Source organism: Pholcus phalangioides, unplaced genomic scaffold (assembly GCF_987345545.1).
Source record: "Pholcus phalangioides strain wild (caught in Gottingen) unplaced genomic scaffold, Ppha-v1.0 ptg000007l_1, whole genome shotgun sequence".
In the NCBI taxonomy this organism is placed as follows: Eukaryota; Metazoa; Arthropoda; class Arachnida; order Araneae; family Pholcidae; genus Pholcus; species Pholcus phalangioides.
In genome coordinates, this window is record NW_028301600.1 from 55,936,294 (window position 1) to 55,959,561 (window position 23,268).

General features: G+C 33.8%; 1 protein-coding gene across 1 annotated transcript; it reads right to left on the reverse strand.

Moving 5' to 3' along the window:
• Positions 1-581: 581 nt before the first annotated feature.
• On the reverse strand, positions 582-21,748 carry LOC149085516 (transmembrane protein 127-like). Its single transcript, XM_089233574.1, has 6 exons — positions 21,613-21,748; positions 16,336-16,411; positions 14,759-14,959; positions 10,271-10,447; positions 1,670-2,037; positions 582-707 (listed from the first exon to the last, which is right to left on the reverse strand). The coding sequence occupies exons 3-5, from the start codon at positions 14,943-14,945 to the stop codon at positions 1,694-1,696; spliced, it is 708 nt and encodes a 235-aa protein (XP_089089700.1). The 5' UTR covers positions 14,946-14,959; positions 16,336-16,411; positions 21,613-21,748; the 3' UTR covers positions 582-707; positions 1,670-1,693.
• Positions 21,749-23,268: the final 1,520 nt, after the last annotated feature.

The window sequence follows — 23,268 nt, forward strand, 5'->3', positions numbered from 1 at the left end:
ATTACTTTATTATAGACAAGAAAAGAAAAAAAAAGTAAATAAAATATTTGAAACAAAAATTCAATATATATATATATATATATTAGAAAAACAATTGGACTGTGATTAATCTCTACTTGAAAACTACAAATTCAACACTATCTACACACATTTGCAAAATTATGCCAAGTAATAGTTTTAAAGCTAACTAGACTAGAATAAATTCGTCTTTTTCCCCTCTTTAATATAAAAGCCATTATATATGTTTGATTCACACAAACAACATTTAACACTTTGTTTGAAGAAAAAACTTTTTCCAAAGTGGACATAATGAAAGATGAACATGAATATATGCACTATTAAATGGATTAAAAATATCAATAAAAATAAGTTCTCCAAAAATATGAAATTTGAATATCATCGTGATATAAATATGAGTACAATAAATTTTCACAAAAAGTTATATAGATTTGGCAGCTTACATTTTGTGTGCTGTCAAGAAGATTGTTACACTTAGAATATCATACAATAATGTAATACCAAAAATTTGAGATTTATGAGAGAAAACCCAGAAAATATATTTATTCTCACACACACACATAATATATATGTGCATAAATATTGAATAGTTGATGCTAATATTTGTACAGCACTATTCAAATTAGACTTTTCTTTCATGGTTGCACAAATGAATTAATGTTGATTCTTGTTGTTTCTCAAGGACTCATCTGATAAAAAAAAACAAATTTTTGAAATAATATAACAATTATCATATAATATGACATCACTCAAGAATCAATAGTTTAATAATGAAATCTAAAAATTTAAACAGTGTAAAAAGTAGGGGTGGTAATTAAAATTATTTACAAATTAAAGTTTTTGATTAGTCAATTAATCTAATTTTTAAATGTCAACTATTTGTTAGAAACCACATATTGAAAACTTGTAAAATTAATTGTAGCTATCAAAACTTCATTTATTCATTTCATGCACCTATTCGCCAAATGTGAACAAATACAGGAATAGATTCAAGAAATTAAAGCTGGAAGGAATTCAATATGCCGAACTGATTTCATTGCTCAAAGTAGAAGTCACACACAATACATTATTTTGATAAACAATGTATAGTGTATCTATTTCCTGGAACAGATCGTAAAGATCTCTTGGGAATACATATATGATCAGTGTAATATATATATCAAACATTTTCAATATCACATCTAACAAAATATCAGAAATGGGAGGTTGAGAATGTATTAAACCTAATTCCAAAGCTAGCTCTCTCCTTTTCCACTTAATTATTCAGGCTTTAATCTCTCAAGAAATAAGACTAAAACAGGAATACAATGTCAAAAATTAGCAACATGTGGAATACTCAATAGAATTATTACATTGCGAGAATTTAATAAGCATTTTTAACATCAAGTTCCACGAAAATTAACATTTATGTAAACATGATTATGATAGCAGTATTATGAATCACAGAATAAAAAACAAACACATAACACACAAGCATGCTCTCACACACCTTTCAAATGATTTTTGATTACATCACTTACTATTGGCATCCATGAACAGAAAATGCAAAAATGTTACTTCATACTAAAATCAACTAAGAAAATTTGAATGAAAATTAAAAGATGAAATTTCACATCCTATGCCAAAAAATAGAGAGCATGCAATTTTTTACCATTTAATACATGTAAATGATTCATCAAGGAGTATAAGGTGGTGGAGGAGGCAACTCCGGCATGACTGGGTGCCTAAAATTTATCCATGTACGTGAATGAGGCAAGGCTACAGAAAATATCTCGTCTTGGCCTCGATGACAGTCATCAAGTAGAACTTCTCCATCTGTACTGCTATATGAATAGCAGCGTAGCAGATTTGTACCAACAGCTATCACACCAATTACACCAGCACCAATCATCATATAATAAGCTTCTGCAAAGTCAACTTCAACTGATATTGTAGCAATCAATTTAGCTTTTTCTTGTTCTGATTTCATTATTTCACCAGCATAATAACACAAGCCAATAATTATGACCAGAAGTACCACTAGAAATTCAAAAGAATTAATGTTAGTAATGCATTAAAAACTTACAGTAAACAAACATTAATATCAAAAAGTTTTATGTCACATCTGTTATTTCAGTCATGCAGGGCCCAATCAGACTGGGACCTACAGTTTGAAGCTGATTATTTTTTTTAATAGTTACACAAAAACATTTATAAACCCAAATCAGTTAAACTGGTGGTTGGTGTACTAACCATTGTGCTACCAGGTGGCTCAAAATAATTCATGAACATTGCATAATAGAATTTTCATAATTAAAACCATTAAATAAAATACTCATTCAAACTAATACTTAAAACCATAAAATAATCACTTAGTCCACAATCAGTCCAGTAATTTAAGATTAACATTGTTATAGTTTGGGTATATTTGAAATTTCTGTTACAAAATATATGTGGTATGCAATAACAATGAGAGAAATCTAAAAAACCAAACGGAGGGAAGAAACAACAAGGAGGGGAAAAAATGATTCAGGGAGAAAATGGAATGCAATTGAAAAATTACAAGTTTTATTTAATTTTCCATTAGCTTCCACCCCATAAAAAATTTTTTAAGACATTTATTCTACAGAATACAATTGGAGGTAAAATAAAAAAAACCCAAATCGATGAATGTGTATGGTTGGTAAAGTACAGAATAAATTACGACGACTTATCCTAGCATTTTGAAAAATTGCTTTCTTTCTTGTATACCATCTCTAGTTGTATTGCAAAAAGGGGTAATTAATTCACTAACAATTAAAGTAAGTCAAAATTCTTTTTCTTTAAAAAAGTACAGCATAACTTCTGAGATTATAAGCAACATTGGTTTATGAGTGTTTTGCAAGATGAGCAAAATTTTTAACAAATTTGGATTTAAGAAAAAGTGTCTCGCAATAAGAGCAAAATACTTTGAATAAATATTTACTTGAAAAGAACTAGTAAATATCTCACAATGCTAGTAGTTTTACCACCGCCTCTAAAATAAGTAGTAGTCCATAGCGTATTCATGTTATCTGATTGAGTGTCTAGTGATCACAACTAATCTGACAGTGATCTTTATATCGCTGCAAGCAAGGCTGTTGTCTTAATGAGTTCAGGGTCTAGAGACAAACCATTTTTGAGACTCATTCTATTAACCCCTTCACATACAGGCTTTTATCATCAAATTTGGACAATCATTATTTGAAGTATCAGGAAAAATATAAAAAACTGGTTTCCTTGTTTACATGTTAGAAATAGAAAGAGGAAAAACACGAGTGGCAGTAAATTTCTCTTTTGTGATTAACAGAGTTTTCCCGGACTTTTTATCAATTGTAGTAATTTGGCTAATTACATGGAAAAAGTTGTAGCCAACTGAGACAGAACCTAAGCCAAATTTATGAGTCATAAAATGTGAATTCTAAAACAACTGTGTCAAATTTCCGAATCAAGCATCAAGAGGACACACACTCGCAATTTGGCGAATTTAATCTTTTATTTATTCACCAAATGAAATATTTTGTCATGATTTGGCGAAATGAACCCTGGTGATCAACCATATCTTTCACCCTCCCCCATTGTTTTCTCCTTCATATTCGTGTGTGTATATAGTAAAAGGGTACATTATATATGGGGGATCTTTAAACAGGAGTATAGAAAGAATGGAGAAGGGAAAAAATTACTTTTGTTCCTAGGGTTACAGTGAAGCTTAAAAATAAGAAAAAAAGGTAATGAAAATACAGAGCTGGAATATATTCCATTTTCATTGGGGCAAGATATCTTGTCCTGATCATTAAGAAGTTAAAATATATATATATATATATATATTGTCCGTATATTTAACCACTTCATGTACAAGGCTTTGGCAAGAAAATTGGATTGTGTCTATGTCTTCCACTTCACAAATCGATGATAAATCTGGTAACTAATCTAACCACAAGTTAGAAAAAGAAAAATATGTACATAAAAGGAGAAAGTATAATGGATAAGGTAGATAAGAGAGGGTTTTTTTGGACGGCATTGTCATTTATAGTGATGATTTTCAGAGTCATGTCCAACATTTACGAGAAGTATTAGAATGTCTTAACAGAGCTGGTCTCACACTGAAACCAGAAAAATGTACTTTAATGAAGAAAAAATTAAAATATTTGGGATTGTGTTTGACTGAAAATGGGTGGAGTGCTTGTGACGATAAAGTTGTTGCTGTACAGAGTTTTCCCAAACCATTGAATGTTAAACATCTTCAACAGTTTTTAGGTCTAGTTGGATGGTATCAACAGTTTATTGACAAGTTCGCAGAGAGGGCTCTACCATTATACGAGTTGTTAAAGAAAGGTAAAAAGTTTCGGTGGGATTCTAATCACCAGTCGGCATTTGATCAGTTGAAAAAAGCTTTAGTTGAGGGTCCTGTTCTTACAACCAGAAATTGGTTATATCCACTTAAAATTTATAGTGATGCTAGTGGAGGTGGGTTGGGAGCTATTCTACATCAAGTTGAACCTGGCGGTGAACGTCTGTTGGCTTATGCCAGTCGAACGTTGAATGTGGCAGAGACTAATTATACTGTTACGGAACAAGAGGCTCTTGCAGTGGTGTGGGCCTGTCAAAGATTCCGCGATTGGTTTTCAGGTCAAAACGTGACAATAGTGACTGACCATAATTCAGTCACGTGGCTTCTTGAGGCATGGAGGTTGAAGGGAAGGCTTGCTAGGTGGGCTTTAATATTGCAGGAATTTCCCTTGGTTTTTGAGTTCAGACGAGGTAGTAGTATGCAGGGCCCAGATGTATTGTCGCATAATGCCCGTGAGTCAACAGAGGAAATAGATTTAGATGGTGAACTTTCTTTAAAGTTATTGATGTTCCAGACCTTATGTATCGAAAAACTAGAAAAAGCACAAAGACAAGAGTTCTCTGATATATTCTCTTATTTTTCCAGTCAGAAACATTTGTATAAGCCATACTTTGATAAGTATATTATAGAAAATGACAAGTTATATTTTAATGTTGGTGAAGAAAAAAGACTCGTTATTCCTAAAAGTTGTAGGTCGGAGTTTCTACACGAGTTACATGACCACCCTACCGCTGGCCACATGGGTGTTAATAAGACCTACTTGCATTGTAAGAGTCGGGGGTTTTGGCCTGGTATGCGGAAATTTGTTAAGTCGTATGTTCTTGCTTGTCCCCAATGTCAAACGCGTAAATACGATAATATATGAAAGTACGGTGTTATACAAAGTTCTAACGTAGAGTTTCCCGGAGAGTTAGTAGGGCTGGACATTATGGGGCCATTTCCTGTTTCAGGTTGAGGTAACTCGTATCTTCTAGTTATTGTAGATTACTTTTCAAAGTGGGTTGAGATGTACCCTTTGAGAAGGGCCACAGCCAATGTGATTGCTAAGAAACTTGTTCACGAGTTTTGTTGTAGATACGGCTTCCCCAAATATTTGGTTTCCGATAATGGTAGTGTATTTGTTTCTCATTTACTAAAGAAAATTTGTAAAGTTCTAGAAATAAAACAGAGGTTGACTACCACTTATAATCCCCAAAGTAACTTAACAGAAAGGATAAATAAGGTTATAAAACAAATGATTACCTGTTATGTGGGAAGGAATCGCGCGCAATGGGATAGATACTTGTCCTTTTTTGGGTTAGCTGTTCGAACTGCCGTATCGGAGACCACAAAAGAAACTCCTTCTAAATTGTTCTTGGGAAGGGAATTAATTTTGCCTTTTGATTGGGTTTCAGGGGTACCAGTGTGGCAAAGGGCCAATATGTCTAAAGAACTTGTTGAACACGTAATGCAAAATGTTAAAAAGGCTCAGAGACGGCAACGGTATTATTATGATAAGAGACACGTTCAACATGTTTTTCATAGGGAAGATAGTGTTTGGGCTAAAACTCATTATCAGTCGAGTGCTAGTAATAAAATTACTGCCAAGCTGCTTCCAAAATGGCAAGGACCTTTTGTTATAGAACGCCGTATTACACTGGTTGTTTATGAAGTTAAGGATGCTGAGAGGGATGTAATCATTGGGAGATTAAATGCTTGTAACTTAAAATTGGTGAAAGTCCAAGATAATTTGTCTGAAATAGATGTTCCAAGTGAGGAAAATTTGGAGTCAAAAGATTCTCCTTGTAGTAATAATTTATCAGAAGACGTGTCAGTTCCCTGTGTTTCGGGACCATCCGACCTGGAGAAGGATCTCTTCTTAATGCCCTTAAAAGAGAGGTGGAAAAGAGAGCTAAGACCTAGGAAAACTGGTACTAGAGTTTATGTGTATTATTACACGCCTAATGGCCTTAAATTAAGAAGTTCTAAGGAGGTACAAGGGTGTCTCTGGGATTATTATCCTCGATCCAAATTAACTGTGAAAAATTTTTGTTTTAACAGAAATGTTCATGTTGATAGTGAAGTCTTTTTGTCAAGTGGTCAGGTCTAGTGGGGGGGGGGGGAAATATGTAACATGGCCTTGTTGATGCTCGCCTGACCTTTACCCCTTATATAATGGTAGTGCATGTGTTATGTTTTATTATTGAGTTTGTGTTATGTCTATCATATACTTTATGTTTATAATTATTTTCTGTCGACTAAACAAACTTTTGTTACTTACGGACGTTTTCGGTGCCGACGTGTCACGAACTGTTTTAGGAAGAAAAGAAACTAGTTTCCGAACTTGCCGATGTCGATGGGGGCGCATGTGCGTTACTCCTCATTTGCATGTTTAGTGATTTGAGAGCTATATATAATCACGTCCGTGCTTCAAATCGGTCTTCAGTCTCATGTAGCGCTAGATTCGCTAATCATCCGAACAACTTGGCTGGTCCGATGTTCCCGTCACGCAAGTTCCCGTCAGTTGCTCTCCAAGAATGCCGTTCAGGGATGTCTGCTGGTGTCTGTTCTCGATCTTCATGCCTTCGTAGATCTTGCAGACTGCGATCTGGCGTTGGCTGGCATGGTCAATAGCAGTGATCTGATAGTTTCCTCGTATGACGCTGCAATCTGATGCTACCCTTTCGTCACGACGTCCACCATTGGACACTACCGCTTGAACGCAGAAATCCACGTGTAGCACGCAGATGTCCGCGATCTAATGACGCCCCTTCGTCAATGCCCTGGGTTCGTCGAGATATCCGTTAACTGGACTCCACCACTTGAACGCTGAATACCTTGTGTGGTTCTACCGGTGTGCGTGATCTAATATCGCCTCATCAATGCCCTGGGTTCGTCCCCATATCCGTCATCTGACTTCTACTGCCTGATCGGTGAAGACCAAGTGTGGTTCTGTCGACGTCCGTGATCCGATTCCGCCGCCTCGTCGACGCCTTGGGTTCGTCACCGAACTCTGTGATTTTACTGACATCTGTGGTCGAGCATCGTTTCTTGAAGACCATAGCTGAGTGTCACTTCCGCCCTAGTCGCTTCACCATAAGTATACTTTGCGATTTTCCTACTAGTGAAGGGTTTGCCCTTGAATTGATGTCTTAACTTAAATGTTTTAATTTGTAATAATAGAAATAAATAGTTGTTTGAAACTGTTTTGTTCGTTGGCAGATAAAGACATACGTTGCACTGTGGATTTTCTCCCCTCCAATTATATACCGGACATTACAGTACTTTGGCAGCTATCTGCCAGCATTCAAAGATAGCATCTATAAGGCGTAAATTCACCTTGTTCCTACAAGATTGCAAATGCACATTTTTTAAAAAATCGTAATTTGGAATGCCTGTTCAAATTGAGAAACATTTTTCGAGATCGTTCAGAAGAAAAAAAAATCTAAAAACTCTATCTTGAATATCCACAGTTTTGTCCCCTGGCTGCTATGTGGTAGTCACTATTTCGCATCGCGAAAATCACAGGTGTGTATGCAGAATTGGCTTGGAGGGGTACAAGGATCTAATTCTTCACAGAAAAAGTTTGGGTCACTAACACTCAAAAAGAATTTTAAACTTACAGATAACGTGAGAATGTATTTTTTCCCAATATTTTAATTTTCTACAAAAATATTTTCAAATTTTGATCTTCTTGGGACCCCAAGATTTTGAATTTGGTGAAAATCTGGGTTTGGAACCAGTGATTGCGCAGTGGTAATCGGCTAAAAATACGTTTTTCTAAGGTTTTACAATTTTGACTTTTCCTTTGAAAAAAAAACTAGTTGCTCATTTGATTATTTTTGTTGTACCACGTTCATTTTCTGCACATGAGGGATAATTGACTGGGACCTACAATTTATTGCCGATTCTGAATGGTAGCCCTTTTTTTTATACTCAGAGAGGTTGGTGCACTAACCCCTCGATATGGGACTCCCTGCAGTAGCAATCTTTTTCGGTGGTCATGTCACTGTTTCTGTTGTACCCCTGCATTAAGGAAAGTTTCTGACAAGGATGAACCAAGTATCGAACTCGCGGCACCTCTAAACATCCTTTGGTACTTTAGACAAGCATCCTACTGACCTGGGCTACTGCGCCCACACTGGTTGCCATGCCAATCACACAGACCCACAACACAAATATGTAAACATTAAATTTCAAATCCATGCATTACCAATTTGGAGGATAGATGCAGGGACTGCAACAAGAGAGGTTGGGGGGGGGGGTACAGGCAGGTTTAGTGCCCTGTGATCTGGACTAGAGAGGGTGCCTAATTCACCCTTTATAACTGCTTCTACATTACACAAGGATGAAAAAATGTGTGCTTGACCCGTTTGAGAAAGTGTCTAGCTGCGACCCTAGATAGAAGGCACCACCTACTGAACACAAAACACTCCAAATGCTGGGGGCACACTGTCAAGTTTCACCAATACAAATCAGATGTAGCTCCCATATTTAAGTGTGAAAATATATAGCAATTAAATGGCGACAGGTCAGAATGATGGAGAGAAATAAAATGAAATTATTCTACCAGGAAATTGCTTTGCAAGGATTTATATGAATAGGGGAATCAGAAGATATGTGTCAGAGAGTGTACTGAGAGAGGGGAGAAAATCTCTTTGCTTTAAATTTAGTCAGAAGATATTATCGAAAGAGCTAAGTTTCTTTAACAAAATGGAAAATAAATCAGAAGGGAATTTATGGATTGATTTATTAGTAAATATATAAATGTGTGTGCCTCTAACTTTTAATTACAGTGGATCCTGCTTATAATGTTTTTCAAAAAACCATCATAAAAACATTGTAAGCAGGAAAACACTTTAAATGGGAAATCTTATAATGAGAATAACTTAGAGTTGGGACCACGAAAATAGGCTGCACTAAGTGGAAAAACATTCTAAATGGGAATGTTATAAGCAGGATTGACTGTAAAAAAATTTGTTCTCGATTTATTACATATGTTAAATTCTCAGTGTTAATGGGCTTCTTTACAAGCTTTTCCTACTAGACAATGAAAGTAAATTTACCTTTGGGAGAACATGTTTTTAGAAATGAATTTGATTCACAGATACCTCCTTCTCCTACCCAGATCATGGCTCACTGCTGTGTCTCAACAAAGAGATATAAGCAGGTGATCAAAGACCTGGGGCATGCTGGAAAAAATTTAGAGATACCAGTGAATTATGGGGGGGGGGGCATATTTTTTTCAAGATAATTTTTTCGAGAGGAGCCCACTTTCACTCAAAAAGGACCCGGATTTTTTCACATAACCTGGGTCTCTACAGCGCCATCTCTGACAGAATTTATTTGCATTTATTTTACTGGTGTTTGGATGTAATATTATTCCTGTGATTGTAAAGAGCTTAATGAATACCTTTAACAGTTTAGGGCCCTTGTTTGACACTCACCTCATGGGCCCGTTAGTTAAGATACCACTGATTACAGAAATGACGTTCATAGCACCAGTTATCTGAAAAAGACTCTCCTGTTGTGAGTTGATATAAGCAAGTATTTTAAAGTGAAGCCCTGCTCTTTTATATCATTCTGAAAACACCAAAGACTTCAATGTACAATAAGCAAAAATGCAATAATATAAACAAGCCAACCTGCACTCAACTTCAAAAAGAATCATGACTGGAATAATGGAGATTGTTGTAGAGCAAATAATTTGAAATTCCATTATTTCTTATAGGGAAGTTTGTTTTGTTATAGGAGTGTTATGGAATGCAAAAAAGGCACATTTACAGAACAAATTATACTTTCAATCCAAAGTATCGCCAAACTTTTCAAGTGGCAATTATAGGGCTGTTACCACCTATATGTTTAAATGAACTTATGTTCAATTACAAGAGCTGAAGATTATGGTTTTGTACAAAATAAACCTACCTGAGATGATTGTGGCCACAGCATTTCGTCGAACCACTAGTAAATATTTATTCCGCACCCCAACAATATCAAAGAAAAACTGTGTGAGAGCGCAAAGTATAGCCAGGAAACATAGCAAAATCATACACCTGTGCACATTCACTACACTAGGTGAAACACATTCTGCACTAGGCCAATCTGGAAAAAAAGTTTTTTTGATCAATGTGCATTCTTGTTTAATTATCTATTCTGGAAAACCGAATAAAAATATATGGTGAAACAGATGAGAGACTAGAAGTTCGTTTTTGTATCTTATTTTTTAAAGTCTACCAACAAAGATCTGCTCTAGTGATATAAAAAGTTGTGAAATTTTTCACCTTCCATTCAAAACTCAATTTTTAATAAATAAATTTTTGTATTTCTTAGCCTATCTGCAGCATAGGCCTAAATCTAAAAGAAAAACCAGTCAAAAAGAAGTTTGTTCAACACATTTGCAAAAATGTAAGAGCAGTGGTAAATAGGCTAAGAAATATTACATATCTTTCTGGCTTAAACAAACATAAAATTTTTTGAATGGCACTTGTGATTATATCTATTGATAATTTTTAAGACAAAAATTGAAGCCCTTATTTCAGAAACCCCATAAGTACAGAATTTCAAATTTTTGTGTGAGACATTCAAGAAAAACCTTCCACTTTAACTGTAAAAGCAGATATCTTTTTACGAAAAAAAATTCCTGAGAGTGCAGGACAGTTCTGTACATAAAATGAAAACATGATATATTTCATTTTCATTATGGTTCAGGGGAAGAGGGGAAAAAATTCTAGCCTCTGCAGTTATGGGATTTCTACAATAAAATAAATTTACAACTGTTAAGATTTTTATATTAGTTCAGTAAGGGGTAAAAATCAACACTGACTTTTTAACAACATTGAATTTTATTTTGGTGAATTACAGATATTTCGTAGAAATAAAAAAATAATCATGTGTAATATCATTCGCTATTTTGCATAGTCAGAATCTTCTCTTATTTTTACTTCAGATGTCAGCCAATGCAAAATCATATTGTAAAATTCACAGCACAGTCTGTGATATATTCAGCAAGCTTTTGCAGATTATCAGGTTTTTTTGTTATTGATTGGGATTTTCAAAGGCAAGCATGACTGTTAATTCAAGAGGACGAGTGGTCTTTCTCAAAGAAAATGTTGACAGTCAAGCCATTAATGATCATGGCTTCCACTTTTAAAGGTAAACCATGGCTGAAAACAAAGCGTTCTTACGTTTATTGTGTAATAAACTTAGTGTTCTTGTCTTATTTTAAATGGGATTCTTTTTCTCCTTTTGAATGCTCCTTCCTGACATTTCATCAATTGACGGTTTTCTTGTATGAGCATAGCCACCACTTTTCAAAGATATGTTCTTGCTTTTCACACATTGAGTAGAAATTTCTCTGAATTTCACTCAGAACTTCTTTGGTGCCAAGTTTGAAACACTTTACGGAACATTTACAATTGATTTTGTTAGGTAGTGTTTTCTGAGTGATTGTCTCACCTTTGTAAGTGACATTTCTTTGCCCTAAACTTGTGATTTGTATCTTATATTATGTTTGTAAGTACCTGGATTAACACCTTATCTCCAGAGTTTTCACATCTGATTGCAATTCACTAGACACTTTTATAAACTTTGAAAACAGAGAATGGAAAATAATCACTAGACCCCCCTCAAAACAAACTTCAAACTGTAGAGTAATCAGAAACACAACCCGTTTAACCCCTTTTAGATCTCATAAAACCAGCCAATGATGTCAGTGTTTCTAACTATTACAAGTTTTTAGCATAGAAATCCCCCTAAGTGATATTACTCTTGTGGGGTTTCTGCACTAAATGAATATTTCAGGGAAACAAAATGGATATATATATATATATATAAATGGAGATATACATTTTTTTTTCAGTTTAGATTTCTGCACCAAACGAAGCATCAATCAATCAACTACAAGAAATCAGTATTAACTTAATTTTGAATTTTTTGTTATGGGATTTCTGAAATGAGCACTTCAATTATAACTTTTAAATATTTTTTAAAACAAAAATTAAATTTTTTTAATCTTTTTTCAAGACAATTTATTTTAAGAAATTTTTCTGACACAAATTATTCATAATTTTTTGTCTTGCAAAAGAAAAGCTCAAATTATACTGCTATATTACAGCAGCAATAGTTGAATAATTTTCCTAAAACCACAAAGTTAAACTTATTAACTGATCTCAGCAGGTGTACCACCAACTTGGCCTGAAGAAATGACTGGACTGAATATACTTGTCAGAAGCATAGCAAAGGACCACTTTAACTACCAGTAGCTTATAGCAACCACAAAATAGCCTTTCAGAATAGTTCTTAATTCTTTGGCTGCATGAATAGAGATACCATTCTGTCTCTGCACAAGTGAAAAAAAAAACATTTGTTTCAGTTTTATTTTGTTTATTCAGTTTTATTTAGCAATAGATAGCAATCAAAATCAGACGTTGCGCAGATCGAACAAAATCATGTGTGTGAACATATCAATGAGACAGAAATTTGGAAAAATGCTTAATTTCAATAGCGAAATACTAGATTCATTCTGAGGTGGCTTGCACTAATTGAGCTCCCAAAGCATCTCTTTACCCAAAGGCCATGCCAAGTACTAATCTTTAGTGTCAGTCAATGATCACCAATTCATTGTTAAATGGTATTGTTTTAAATAACAATTTTATTGCTTTCAAATTACTTCATTGAAACAATTGCAAATTAAGTTGTCAGAGCACTTAAATTTTGAATAAGCAACAATTTTTAAATAAAATAAAAAATTAGCTGCCTCTTGGAGCTTAGTTATTTACTACTAATAGTTATTATTTTGAACGGTAAGTTTCCTTCAAATGTAATTAATTCAAAGTACTATCAGAGCATATTTTGTAAATGAACACCTGACTGTTAGATTGGGTCTTGCATAAAAATGAATACTCTAATATATTTTATACTGAATATGTTAGAAAAAATTCTGATTAAAGTAAAAATATTTCACCAATAAATCTGCTTTGACACTCAACTTCACTTGATACTTTTCATTTGTTTATTTCAGTTGATTATTTAATAGAAACAAAAAAAAAAAAAATCACAGTACAGTACTCTCTTTATAATCTGGCCGGGCACTAGTCCCGCCAGTCCACGACATTTTCAGACTGGCTCCATTCATATGTGGAAGAAGAAAATATATTACTGTTTGTCCAGGGCCTGACTTTGTTATGAGAAGGCCCTGGGTAAAGCAAAAATTGTGTTGCTCCTGTGACAAAGGTCAAATAAACTTTATGAGTCAATGAATATATGTTGTTTAAGTTTTGGGGCTCTAAAAATCATGGGGTTCTGTTCTGGGCAAATGCCCCGATTGCCTATGCAAGAATCAGGTTCTCTGTGCGCATCAAATAATGTAAACTTCTATGCATGGAAGTTAACATTACTTGAATGGATTTTCTTCAGCTGCTCTCCCGTAATGCAGAGATTTCAGTAATACAGCATAACTATGGTTCTGATATGTGCCAGATTAGTGAGAAGCTACTATACTCATACTAATTTTTCTGTCAGTTCTCGTACAATAAATCAATATCGTTCATAATCAATGAATCACAAAACATTTCTTCTGCCCAGACAGAAGTTTTTAGCAACTTTTCCAAACATTTTTTTTCCATCAAAGTTTTTTTACACCCTAAAATTTAATAGGCTCCTTTTACTTGGCCAAAGTAAAATTTGAATAAATCACTTTATAAGCCTTGCTTTTAATTTTTGATTAGACAGAATAATTGATTGAAATACTACTTGTGTTCTTGATGATGTCCAGATAATTTCCCATTCATTTATAACGAACTATGACATTTTTGTTAATAGGATTTGGTTACAAGCCTTAAAGCAGAATATGCCAAAATGTGTGACATGCGTCGTAGAACAACCAGTGCTGTTGCAGAACAATCTGGAAGAATCTTAAGAAAAGTGTAGAAAAACGCTATTATGTATATTCGAATTTTTACCAGAGAACATTTTCAGTCAGCTGAGGGCTCGTTGCAGAACATCGCAAAACATTCTGCTTTGGGGGTTACAAGTAGGTTAGAAACTAGAGGAAGGAGAGAAGTTGGACATTTTACCAAAAAGCAGGAAAAGTGGGATGAAAGCTCTGCAACTTGAAATATTTGCACGGAAAGTTTTTTTTTCAAGTCACAATGAAAATTGAAGATAATTTTAAACAAATATAAATGAAGAGGACACAGGAACAGGCAAATTACCAATTAAAGTAACTGAAATGAAAAAGAAAATTAAAAAATAGCCATAACATACAAATATGGATACCATTTATATCAATATATAGTAAAATTTGCAGTAAGTTGAAAACTTCTGGTATACATGATATAGTGTGTAGTCACATCAAAAAATATTAAATCAACAAAAATAATTAAATAATTTTGGAGGTAAAATCTGAAACTCTACCTTTATTATCACCAGAGAAATAAAATGGCTGAAGACCTATAAATTTTTCAGAACATTTTCCACCCCTCAGAAAATACCATCGCGGGTGGGCTAATGCAACCCCAACTATGATGATATATACTGTTAATAATAGAGCTGATGGTACATTTTTCTCAGGTTCAGAGAGCTCACGTTGCTGCATCCACATGGTGATGCACGATCCTAAAAAAAATTATATGTATATATACAGTAAAATCTGATATAATACGTACGACTTATAACAAGAATCTCACTATATCAACGCCCATTTCAAAAGCCTATGGACAGAAACTGCCATTAGGTCACAAACATCCCTGAATGAGGAAATTGCAGAATCAGATAATGACAAATCTCTTTGATGACACCACCACACACACATTTAAAGCTTAATTTCAAACGTTTTAGATTATGTTATGATACAGGTATTAAAAAGTAATAAAATGTTTCCATTTGCACTGTGTCATATTCATTTGATTGACCTTACGTAAAAAAAAATTCAGGGCCAAAGTGGACCAAGTCCAGTAGATTGATTTAAAATTGAATTGCCACCTTAATCATTGTTTTTGAATTTTCAAATTATGATCCATATTTAAGTTAGTCTTCATACTACAACAATAAAAAGAAAATTATCCTCTAAATCATTTTAGGATTCAACTAGTGTTTAATAAACTTTAACCTTGATTATCTCAAAACTATAATTTATGGACTTGATCCACTTTAGCTCTGAACACCTCATATATCCTGGATACATTACAAACTTGAACAAGTTTTAAATGATGGAATTTCATTTAACAGCTTAAACTTGAAAAACCTACAATATCCTCAGCTGTTTCGAGCAGTGACTTGCACATGCTCAACACTGGAGATTTCTGTGACCAATAAGCCTTGGCAGTAAAGGATGAAGATGATATGCCAGTCAATGGAAGTGACATAAGTAGAATGAAATTGAATGTTATGACATGTGATGTCCCGAATGTATATTGGGAAAGTGAAGGAATAGAAAACAATGAATTTTCTGTGTTGATCTTTTGTTAGAAGTGAACTAACTTTTTTTTTCTGCAAGTTCTTTGACGACCACTTGCAAATCAGTCATTTGTAATCTTAATATTTAAAAAAGTAAATATACCTAGTGATAAAAATCAGCAAAACCCTGCAAATCATTCATAATAAGATTCTCATTAAAACTCATATATAAGCTTTACTATATTTTTAAGACATACTGTATAGCAGGGCAGGGTTTGATAAATCCCAGGTTGCCTTGGGGTCTAATTTTTTTAAATGTATGATAACTGAATGGAATTTTCAAGACTGCACAGAATTATTGGAAATATGTCAATATATGAGTGTGTCTGCTAGCATGTGGAAAGAAAGGGGTCTGTAAATCTTCCCAACAAGTCAAAGAATACATTATTTTCGACAGATTTTGATGGGGTGATACTTGGTGTATATCAAATTTTTTTTAGATTTGCCAATCCCTGCTGAAAAGATTATGCACTTCAGGATTGCGAAATGGGTTTATCCCCTTACTAAAGAGAAAGGAAAAATTCTAAAAAAATTACCAGAGTTTAAAACACAATTCTGGCTTTTGACTATTTACACTTGCAACTGGTAGATTCTGTATGTCCACATTCAGTGCTATAAATAGAAAGTTAGATTAATGGTTGATTTAATTATTTGAAGTCTTCATAATGATTTCTATAATCTAATATCAAGAAAAAAGAAATAATGTAATGTACTCCCCAAAAAAATATGTGAAAGACTAATTACAAATCATATGTACAGTAATATACAAGCATGCATGCACAAAAAAAAGGTTATCTGGCAACAAATTCCATTAAAAAAGAAATGTGATCCATATCATCTATTCTTCTCATGTCATCATATCTCATAATTACAGATATTTAATTTTCGTACTTACAAAATAAATGCCATAAATGCTAAATTTTCCAATTTTAATTAATAAATGTGAAAATTTTATTTTTGCTTCTTTTCCGTGATAATTTACAGTGCAATTCTGGAGTTGAGAGATTTTATGTGAAAAATTCAAGCATAATCACAGGATTATTGTTATAATATTATGTTGCAAAGATGAAATTTTTTTTTCATTTATCTAGAAATTTAATTCCAAGGCTTTTATGGTACTTGCCAGTTTTGCTGAGAAAGTCACAATTTCATATCTATAGTTCAAAGTCTTATTGGCAGTCTTAAAAAATATTTTTTAAAGTGATTCTCATTTATGACAATGCACCTCAGAATTAGAATTGAAAAATAAAAGCTACTGGTCCGCAGACATAATGACTGGTCCACTAAATGAAATTTGTTCAAAATAATAATTAATTTTTCCATATACAGCCCCCCCCCATATTCAGAGGGGTTACGTTCCAGGGGTGACCGCGAATATGGAAATCCGCAAATAACCGAAACCATGGGTTTTTTTTTGTATATCTCGTTTATTGAACATCATGAGAAAGAGCAGGGTGACGCAGAGGTAGAAGGGAATGTAAAAGAGGGTGCAGCGATAGTTGACGATGTTTTCTGAAAAGAACATTGTGGTTTCTGTGTGCCGTTTTTTCATCTTCATGTCATCAAGTATGTTGCAGTATGTTGACAAGGCTTCCTCTACTAATTTTTCTACGTGTGATGAACATAAAATACAGAGATCTATGTTATGAAAAATCATCTGTTGCTGATTTGAGCTAGCGAAGCCCTCTAACTAAAATCATACCCTGACTTACACAAATTCAATTTACACAGTTATTGTCTGCTTCATCTGTAGTGTAACTTTGGGGTATTAGTATACTTGTTTTGCTTTTCTACTTATCACTGTTTTCAGGTTAAAAAACATTCCAAAGTTAGGGAGTCCTTTTGGAAACACCCTGTAAGTTTTAATAAATTGACTGTGTATACACATAATATCCAATGCAACAAATAAATCCCAAACGTATATAAGTAGACTATTCTGTTCATCTGAAGCCATGGCAAAACATACATCATCTTTGAGAATCTAAATTTATTGGAAGCTTCTACAAAATATATTTTTTTCAATGACATGCTACGGGACCAACTCATCCATGGGTACAATTATAATAAAAGCTACTGTATTACTGCAGTTTTTTAATATTGTTTATTATTATTGAGTTGCAGTTGTACCAAACCTCTCAGTGGTCAACCAAGGGACTTCTGTCAATGTCGAACAGGTTTTAAATGCAACAAAATGCGGCTACTTACTTTTCAAAGACAGCTATCAGGTAAATAACACACGTTTCAGAGCTTTTATAGTTCTGTTGACAGCGTGGGTGCTGAGAGATAGTTTAGTATCTATAACGCCATTATTACTAAAAAAGGGTAAAGGCTAAATGAATATAGAAACCATTACAATGTTAGCTCTGAAATAAGTGCTTCAATACTTAGTCTCATAATTAAACTTGTAGAACCTAAAAAAAAAATTGTCACTGTTTTCATTCTTTCTTGAAAATAAAAGCTAAATTTTCTACCTTAATTTTTTTTTAAAGATATTTACATATACATTGTGAGGTATATGTACTACTCATAATCTTTTCTGAACATGGTAAAAATGAGCAGATATCATGGTGTGGAAACTAGTTTTCAACATATCAATGGTATAAAATTAAGTTTATCCAGTTTCTTTGGTTTTCTTTTTAAAGGATTTGGATATATCATCCCCCTCGCGCTAGAACCATGAATATGCAAATTTTTACTTTTTTTTATCAGCTGGTTCGATACCCTATTCTGCTATTTAAGTATTGCCTGAAATGCTAGATGAGATGTTTTGCTAGATGATAAGTTTTGCCTGAAATACTAAAAATATTAGTGAGTCCATACTGTTGTGAAAGTGAGCAGTGATATAATAATTGTAAATTATAATTGTTTGATTGGTTGGATAAAATCAATTCTAAAAGATTTTACAATTTTATGTAAAAACCTCCTAGAGGATCAACTGTGCATGAAATGATCCAAAAGAGGTTTTAATGTAGATAGGTTATAAAAGCAAAATGTTATTGAATTATTGTTAAGCAATGAGCCCTCAAATAACTGAAAAATTTCTGCTTTAAAAATGTCCATGATAGTGTTTTCTATACAAATGAGTGCTTTTCTTAAAATTCTTACTGAGATTATTCTGCAAAATACGTCACAGATTTTAGCATATTCTGCTTTGGGGCTTGCAGACTAGGTGCAGCGTTCGAAATTATTGTGGTCCGCTGATGAGATGCTTTTAAAACCGGGATAAATCCCGGAAATCATTGTTAAAAATTCTGACATCCATTAATAATAACCAGGACAAAACTGGGACATTTTCAAAACTCTCATTTGGTGGGCATTAAAGTGAAAAATTTCAAAATAACAATGTATTACAAAAATATTATCACACTACTTCCACACAGAGGCGTAAAAGCGAGTAAAACATCAGGATGTGAAGCCATGGTTGTCAAATGTCCCTTATATAAGTGATTGAAGGGCATTTCATGAAAGGTGAGATGCATTACATAATATACTAATGAATTACTGGGGGAGGGGGAACCTAAGTACACTTAGTCTCATATTATAACGCCTGTGCTTCAACGAACAGTCAACCCTTAGTTTACAAACTTACTTATTTGTTCTGGAAACCTGTTCGTGAACCTAATTGTTCAGAAACCAAAATTGATTCTTATGGGAAAAAGAAAATGTCAAATTGATTAATTTGCTCCAAGGACTCCGAATATTTTTTGTGTGAACTTTCACAGCAATGCTTTATGCTTAAGTGCATAACGTAAAACAGATTAAAATCATTAGACTAACACTTAGAACGCTTTTCCCTAAAGAAGAGACAGTCCCAACCTTACGAGATAACAAGATTATATCCCACATTGAAGCAAAGACAGCTATATGTTTTCTTGAATATTATCTATAATCTTAGTGTCACAGCCCTCGAATTTTCTGCCTGCAAAACAGTCTGGCCACAATTCTCGCAAAACTGAATTCATATATTTTTGTAAATCACTTTCTGCCAAATCAATAAGTATACTGCCAATCAATATAATCAATAAGTATACTGCCATATCAATAAAGAGTTATCAGCAATGTAGTGTACACAGTTGCTCCCCTATAATTCTGACCCTGGTGGTTACACAATCGAATGTTTACGAGGATGCTGGGGACACACGTTTTTATTAACATCCACACACTTTTCAAGTCTCCACTCAATGCATCACCCAATTTTGCAGCAGTGAACAAAAACCATCTTGTTTTTGTACATGACAGTAATGAATGAAATTCTATATCTATGAACTAACAAAATTCTTTCAGGTCTTTCGTTCGCACTGTATATGGGAAAAGCTACATAGTTTAATCATACTTTCAACATCAACACTCAGAAAATAGGTGCAGTCTTTGAGGAATTATGAAGTATGTGAGCAGGACACTCAACCCAAATAATGGTCTCACACACATTCAATTTATTTTCCATTTCATTCATTTCTAAACAGGGGTACAATGGTTCAAAATGGGTTCAGCGTTCTTTGGTTACAATAAAATATCAACATGGCAAAACTATAGCAGTAAAATGATAAATTCCTGGCATAATATCTAACGTAGCCTAAAAGTGAAAATAGAAAAATACTGAGAGTAATTCTATTTCATAATGTAAGCAAAAACCAGAACAAACAGGCAACATGAAAGTCTTTCTTGGGACAGGGTGAAAAATAACAAAAAACAGACAGCTCTGGTTCCCTATGAAACACGATTGTATATACCTATTGAAACACGTTACAAAACATTTTATAATGGTAAATGGTTCCATAGAGCAACATGGGTAAATGGTTCCATAGAGCAACATTTAAACATTTTCATGTTTTTTCCAAGAACATTACACATTCATGTTTCTAGCATGAAGGAGACGATATGCGATATCATAATCACTAGAGTGTATGCAGTTATTGGCATCTTCCATATTGACCAAAAAGTGTTCCAAAATAAGGTTTGACAAATTGGAGCAATTTAACCGCCAGCTAAATTTTTTAGGAGCCAAGCTTTTTTTTTCCCCCAAGGAAAAAATGGTGTTTAATAACTTTTTTTTTCTGCATGAGGTGATCCCTTTCCATGTCACTAGATGTGCTTAGGGGCCGTTCAAGTATTATGTCAACAAATTTTTAGCCATTTTTGACCCCCTCAGCAAAATTTCATCAGCACTGCCCCCTACCTCATAACACATATTGGTGGGATCAGAGACGTACGTGGGAGGGGACATAGGGGGCTCGTGCATCCCCAGATGAAAATTTATTTTTTAATTAATGTAAAAAGTGAATTTTTTTTAAATTAAAATTTCGAAAGAAAATACCTTTACATGTATAATCATAATCTGCAGCAATTTTTGACATATTCACCCCCGATGACAACTTTTAGTTCAAGAGAATATTCTAGGTCATTTGATGAGAGGTTAGGTTTTAAAAGTTTGGTTATATAAAGATGTTAGAAACCTTTAGATTGAAACCTTAAAAAATAATTTTAAAATTAGATAAATTTTCAGAAATAAGAGCTGAACTCAAATTAATGGTGTAAAGAAACTAATGTTATAAGTAACAATAATGTGAAAAATCTTGGAATAGAAGGTCCCTACTCCTGGTTTAGGAGACCCTGATACAGGCTATATAAATCAAATCACAGCTGTGAGAGAGAACAACGTATCGGTCCTGCTACTGTAAGTGTCCCCAAATAAAAATATTTTGTTATGGAATTATATATATTTTTTCAATATAGATGTCAGAAATTTAAACGGAAAAATTAGCTATATCAAAACAAAAAGTAGAGTTGAAAAGATATCACAAACTACATCTTACCATTTGAATTAAACAGCAAATTAACATTCTACTCATCACTCAGCCATTTTGACGAAAAATATTAATTAATCATGAACATTAATGAATTGAGGAAGGGAAGGTTTAAACAACTATATAAAATCGTCGAGAAAAACAATAATATTGTACACATACTAACTTACACCTTCAGTGACAACTCGCGTTAGTGTTGCCACTTGGCACATAGAAATGGGATTGTTTTATCAAACCTGATGTACAAACCCAAGGTACAAACCCATGGAGGAAAGAATAACAGGAGGTGACATCAGGAACGAAAATTGAAGCCGTTGTGGCAACCCTATGGGCTGACAAGTAAGCCCAAACAAACCGCTCTTTTCCCTATACTTAGGCTGACCATATTTCCTCGAGAGAAATACGGGACATTGGGATTCCAAATACGGGAAAATACGGGACATCGCCAATTATCGCCAAAAAAGACGCCAAAACCGATCAAAGTCGCCAAATATTGTTGAAATAACGGAGAAATTACAATGGCGGGAAATGCAGCATTACTGCTAATTGCAGTGGATTAAAATGAATTCCACGAAAAAAATTTTTCACTAAGACAAATGTGGGAGATTCATATACGCATTTATAGTTGTAGTTATCATAATATAATTTATAAGTTGAAAATAATTTCAATCTTTGACTTCAATAAATAATAAAAATTCAACTAGGCTTCGTGCAAAATACGGGAAAAACCGGGACAATTTTGCTAAAAAGTCGGGACAGCCAAAAAAACAGAAAATACGGGACGTATGGTCACTTTACCTATACTTAACATGTGCTTTGCCGGATCGAATTCTTTTAAAATATTAATAACTAAATAAATTTTAGCACCATGACCATTTAATGCGTCTTCAGGTAATCTACATGATCCAATAAAGGGGAAAAATAAAATCTTATCCTTATATAAGGGGTTTTTATATTTTTAATTTATTTTTGAAAAAGGGGAAGATAATTTTTCACTCTCGACACGTCATAAGTTTTTAGTTGAGTGCCTTCAATTTATTTTAAAAATTTGATGCATCACATTAATGTCTATGGGAATATGATTAATTAAAATAATAAAGTGAAGCTGCAATAAAATGCAATTTCATAATTTTTTTCTTTTAACTGTTTATCTTACCTTTTTGTTTCGTTCATCATTATGATAGATCCGGGACATTTCGAAAGTGTTTCAGGCCCGTGGGCGCTCGTCTTAAGCTTTACATGAGGAATTTTTATTTCGGAATCAATTCTGAGGTGCTCGAGCACCTTCTGACAGGGCCGTAGCTAGGATTTTTGCCACCCCTGGCAAACATGATTCAGCCGTCCTGGGCACTGGAAGTGCTCGAACGTCGTCCGCCACTGTGTATTTATGGTTTTGCTGCCTGTAGGCTGTACAAATTTCGCCACCCTTCTTCCGTTCCACTCTCATATTCTTGAATACGTATTACTGGAAATATATGCCGCCCATCCGAACTTTCCGCTATGTAGATGTATTGAGAAAAAAATATCAAAAAATAAACTTTTTTTTTTTACGAGCCGCGATGTCATCTCTCTGGCTTATAGTATTTAGAAAAATAATCTGGGCTGTTTTCTTTTTCTCTTCATTTTGTACCGATTATGTACTTTTCTTTTAAAGTGTTATGTGTA

Bases quoted from the DNA above. Each gene is read 5' to 3' on its own strand.
- LOC149085516 (XM_089233574.1), bottom strand. From the start codon at position 14,945: ATGTGGATGCAGCAACGTGAGCTCTCTGAACCTGAGAAAAATGTACCA. The intron at 10,448-14,758 runs GTAGAGTTTCAG...CTTTTTTTCCAG, and splicing joins TTTCTCTGGTGATAATAAAG to ATTGGCCTAGTGCAGAATGT. The intron at 2,038-10,270 runs GTAGGTTTATTT...TTGAATTTCTAG, and splicing joins TGTGGCCACAATCATCTCAG to TGGTACTTCTGGTCATAATT.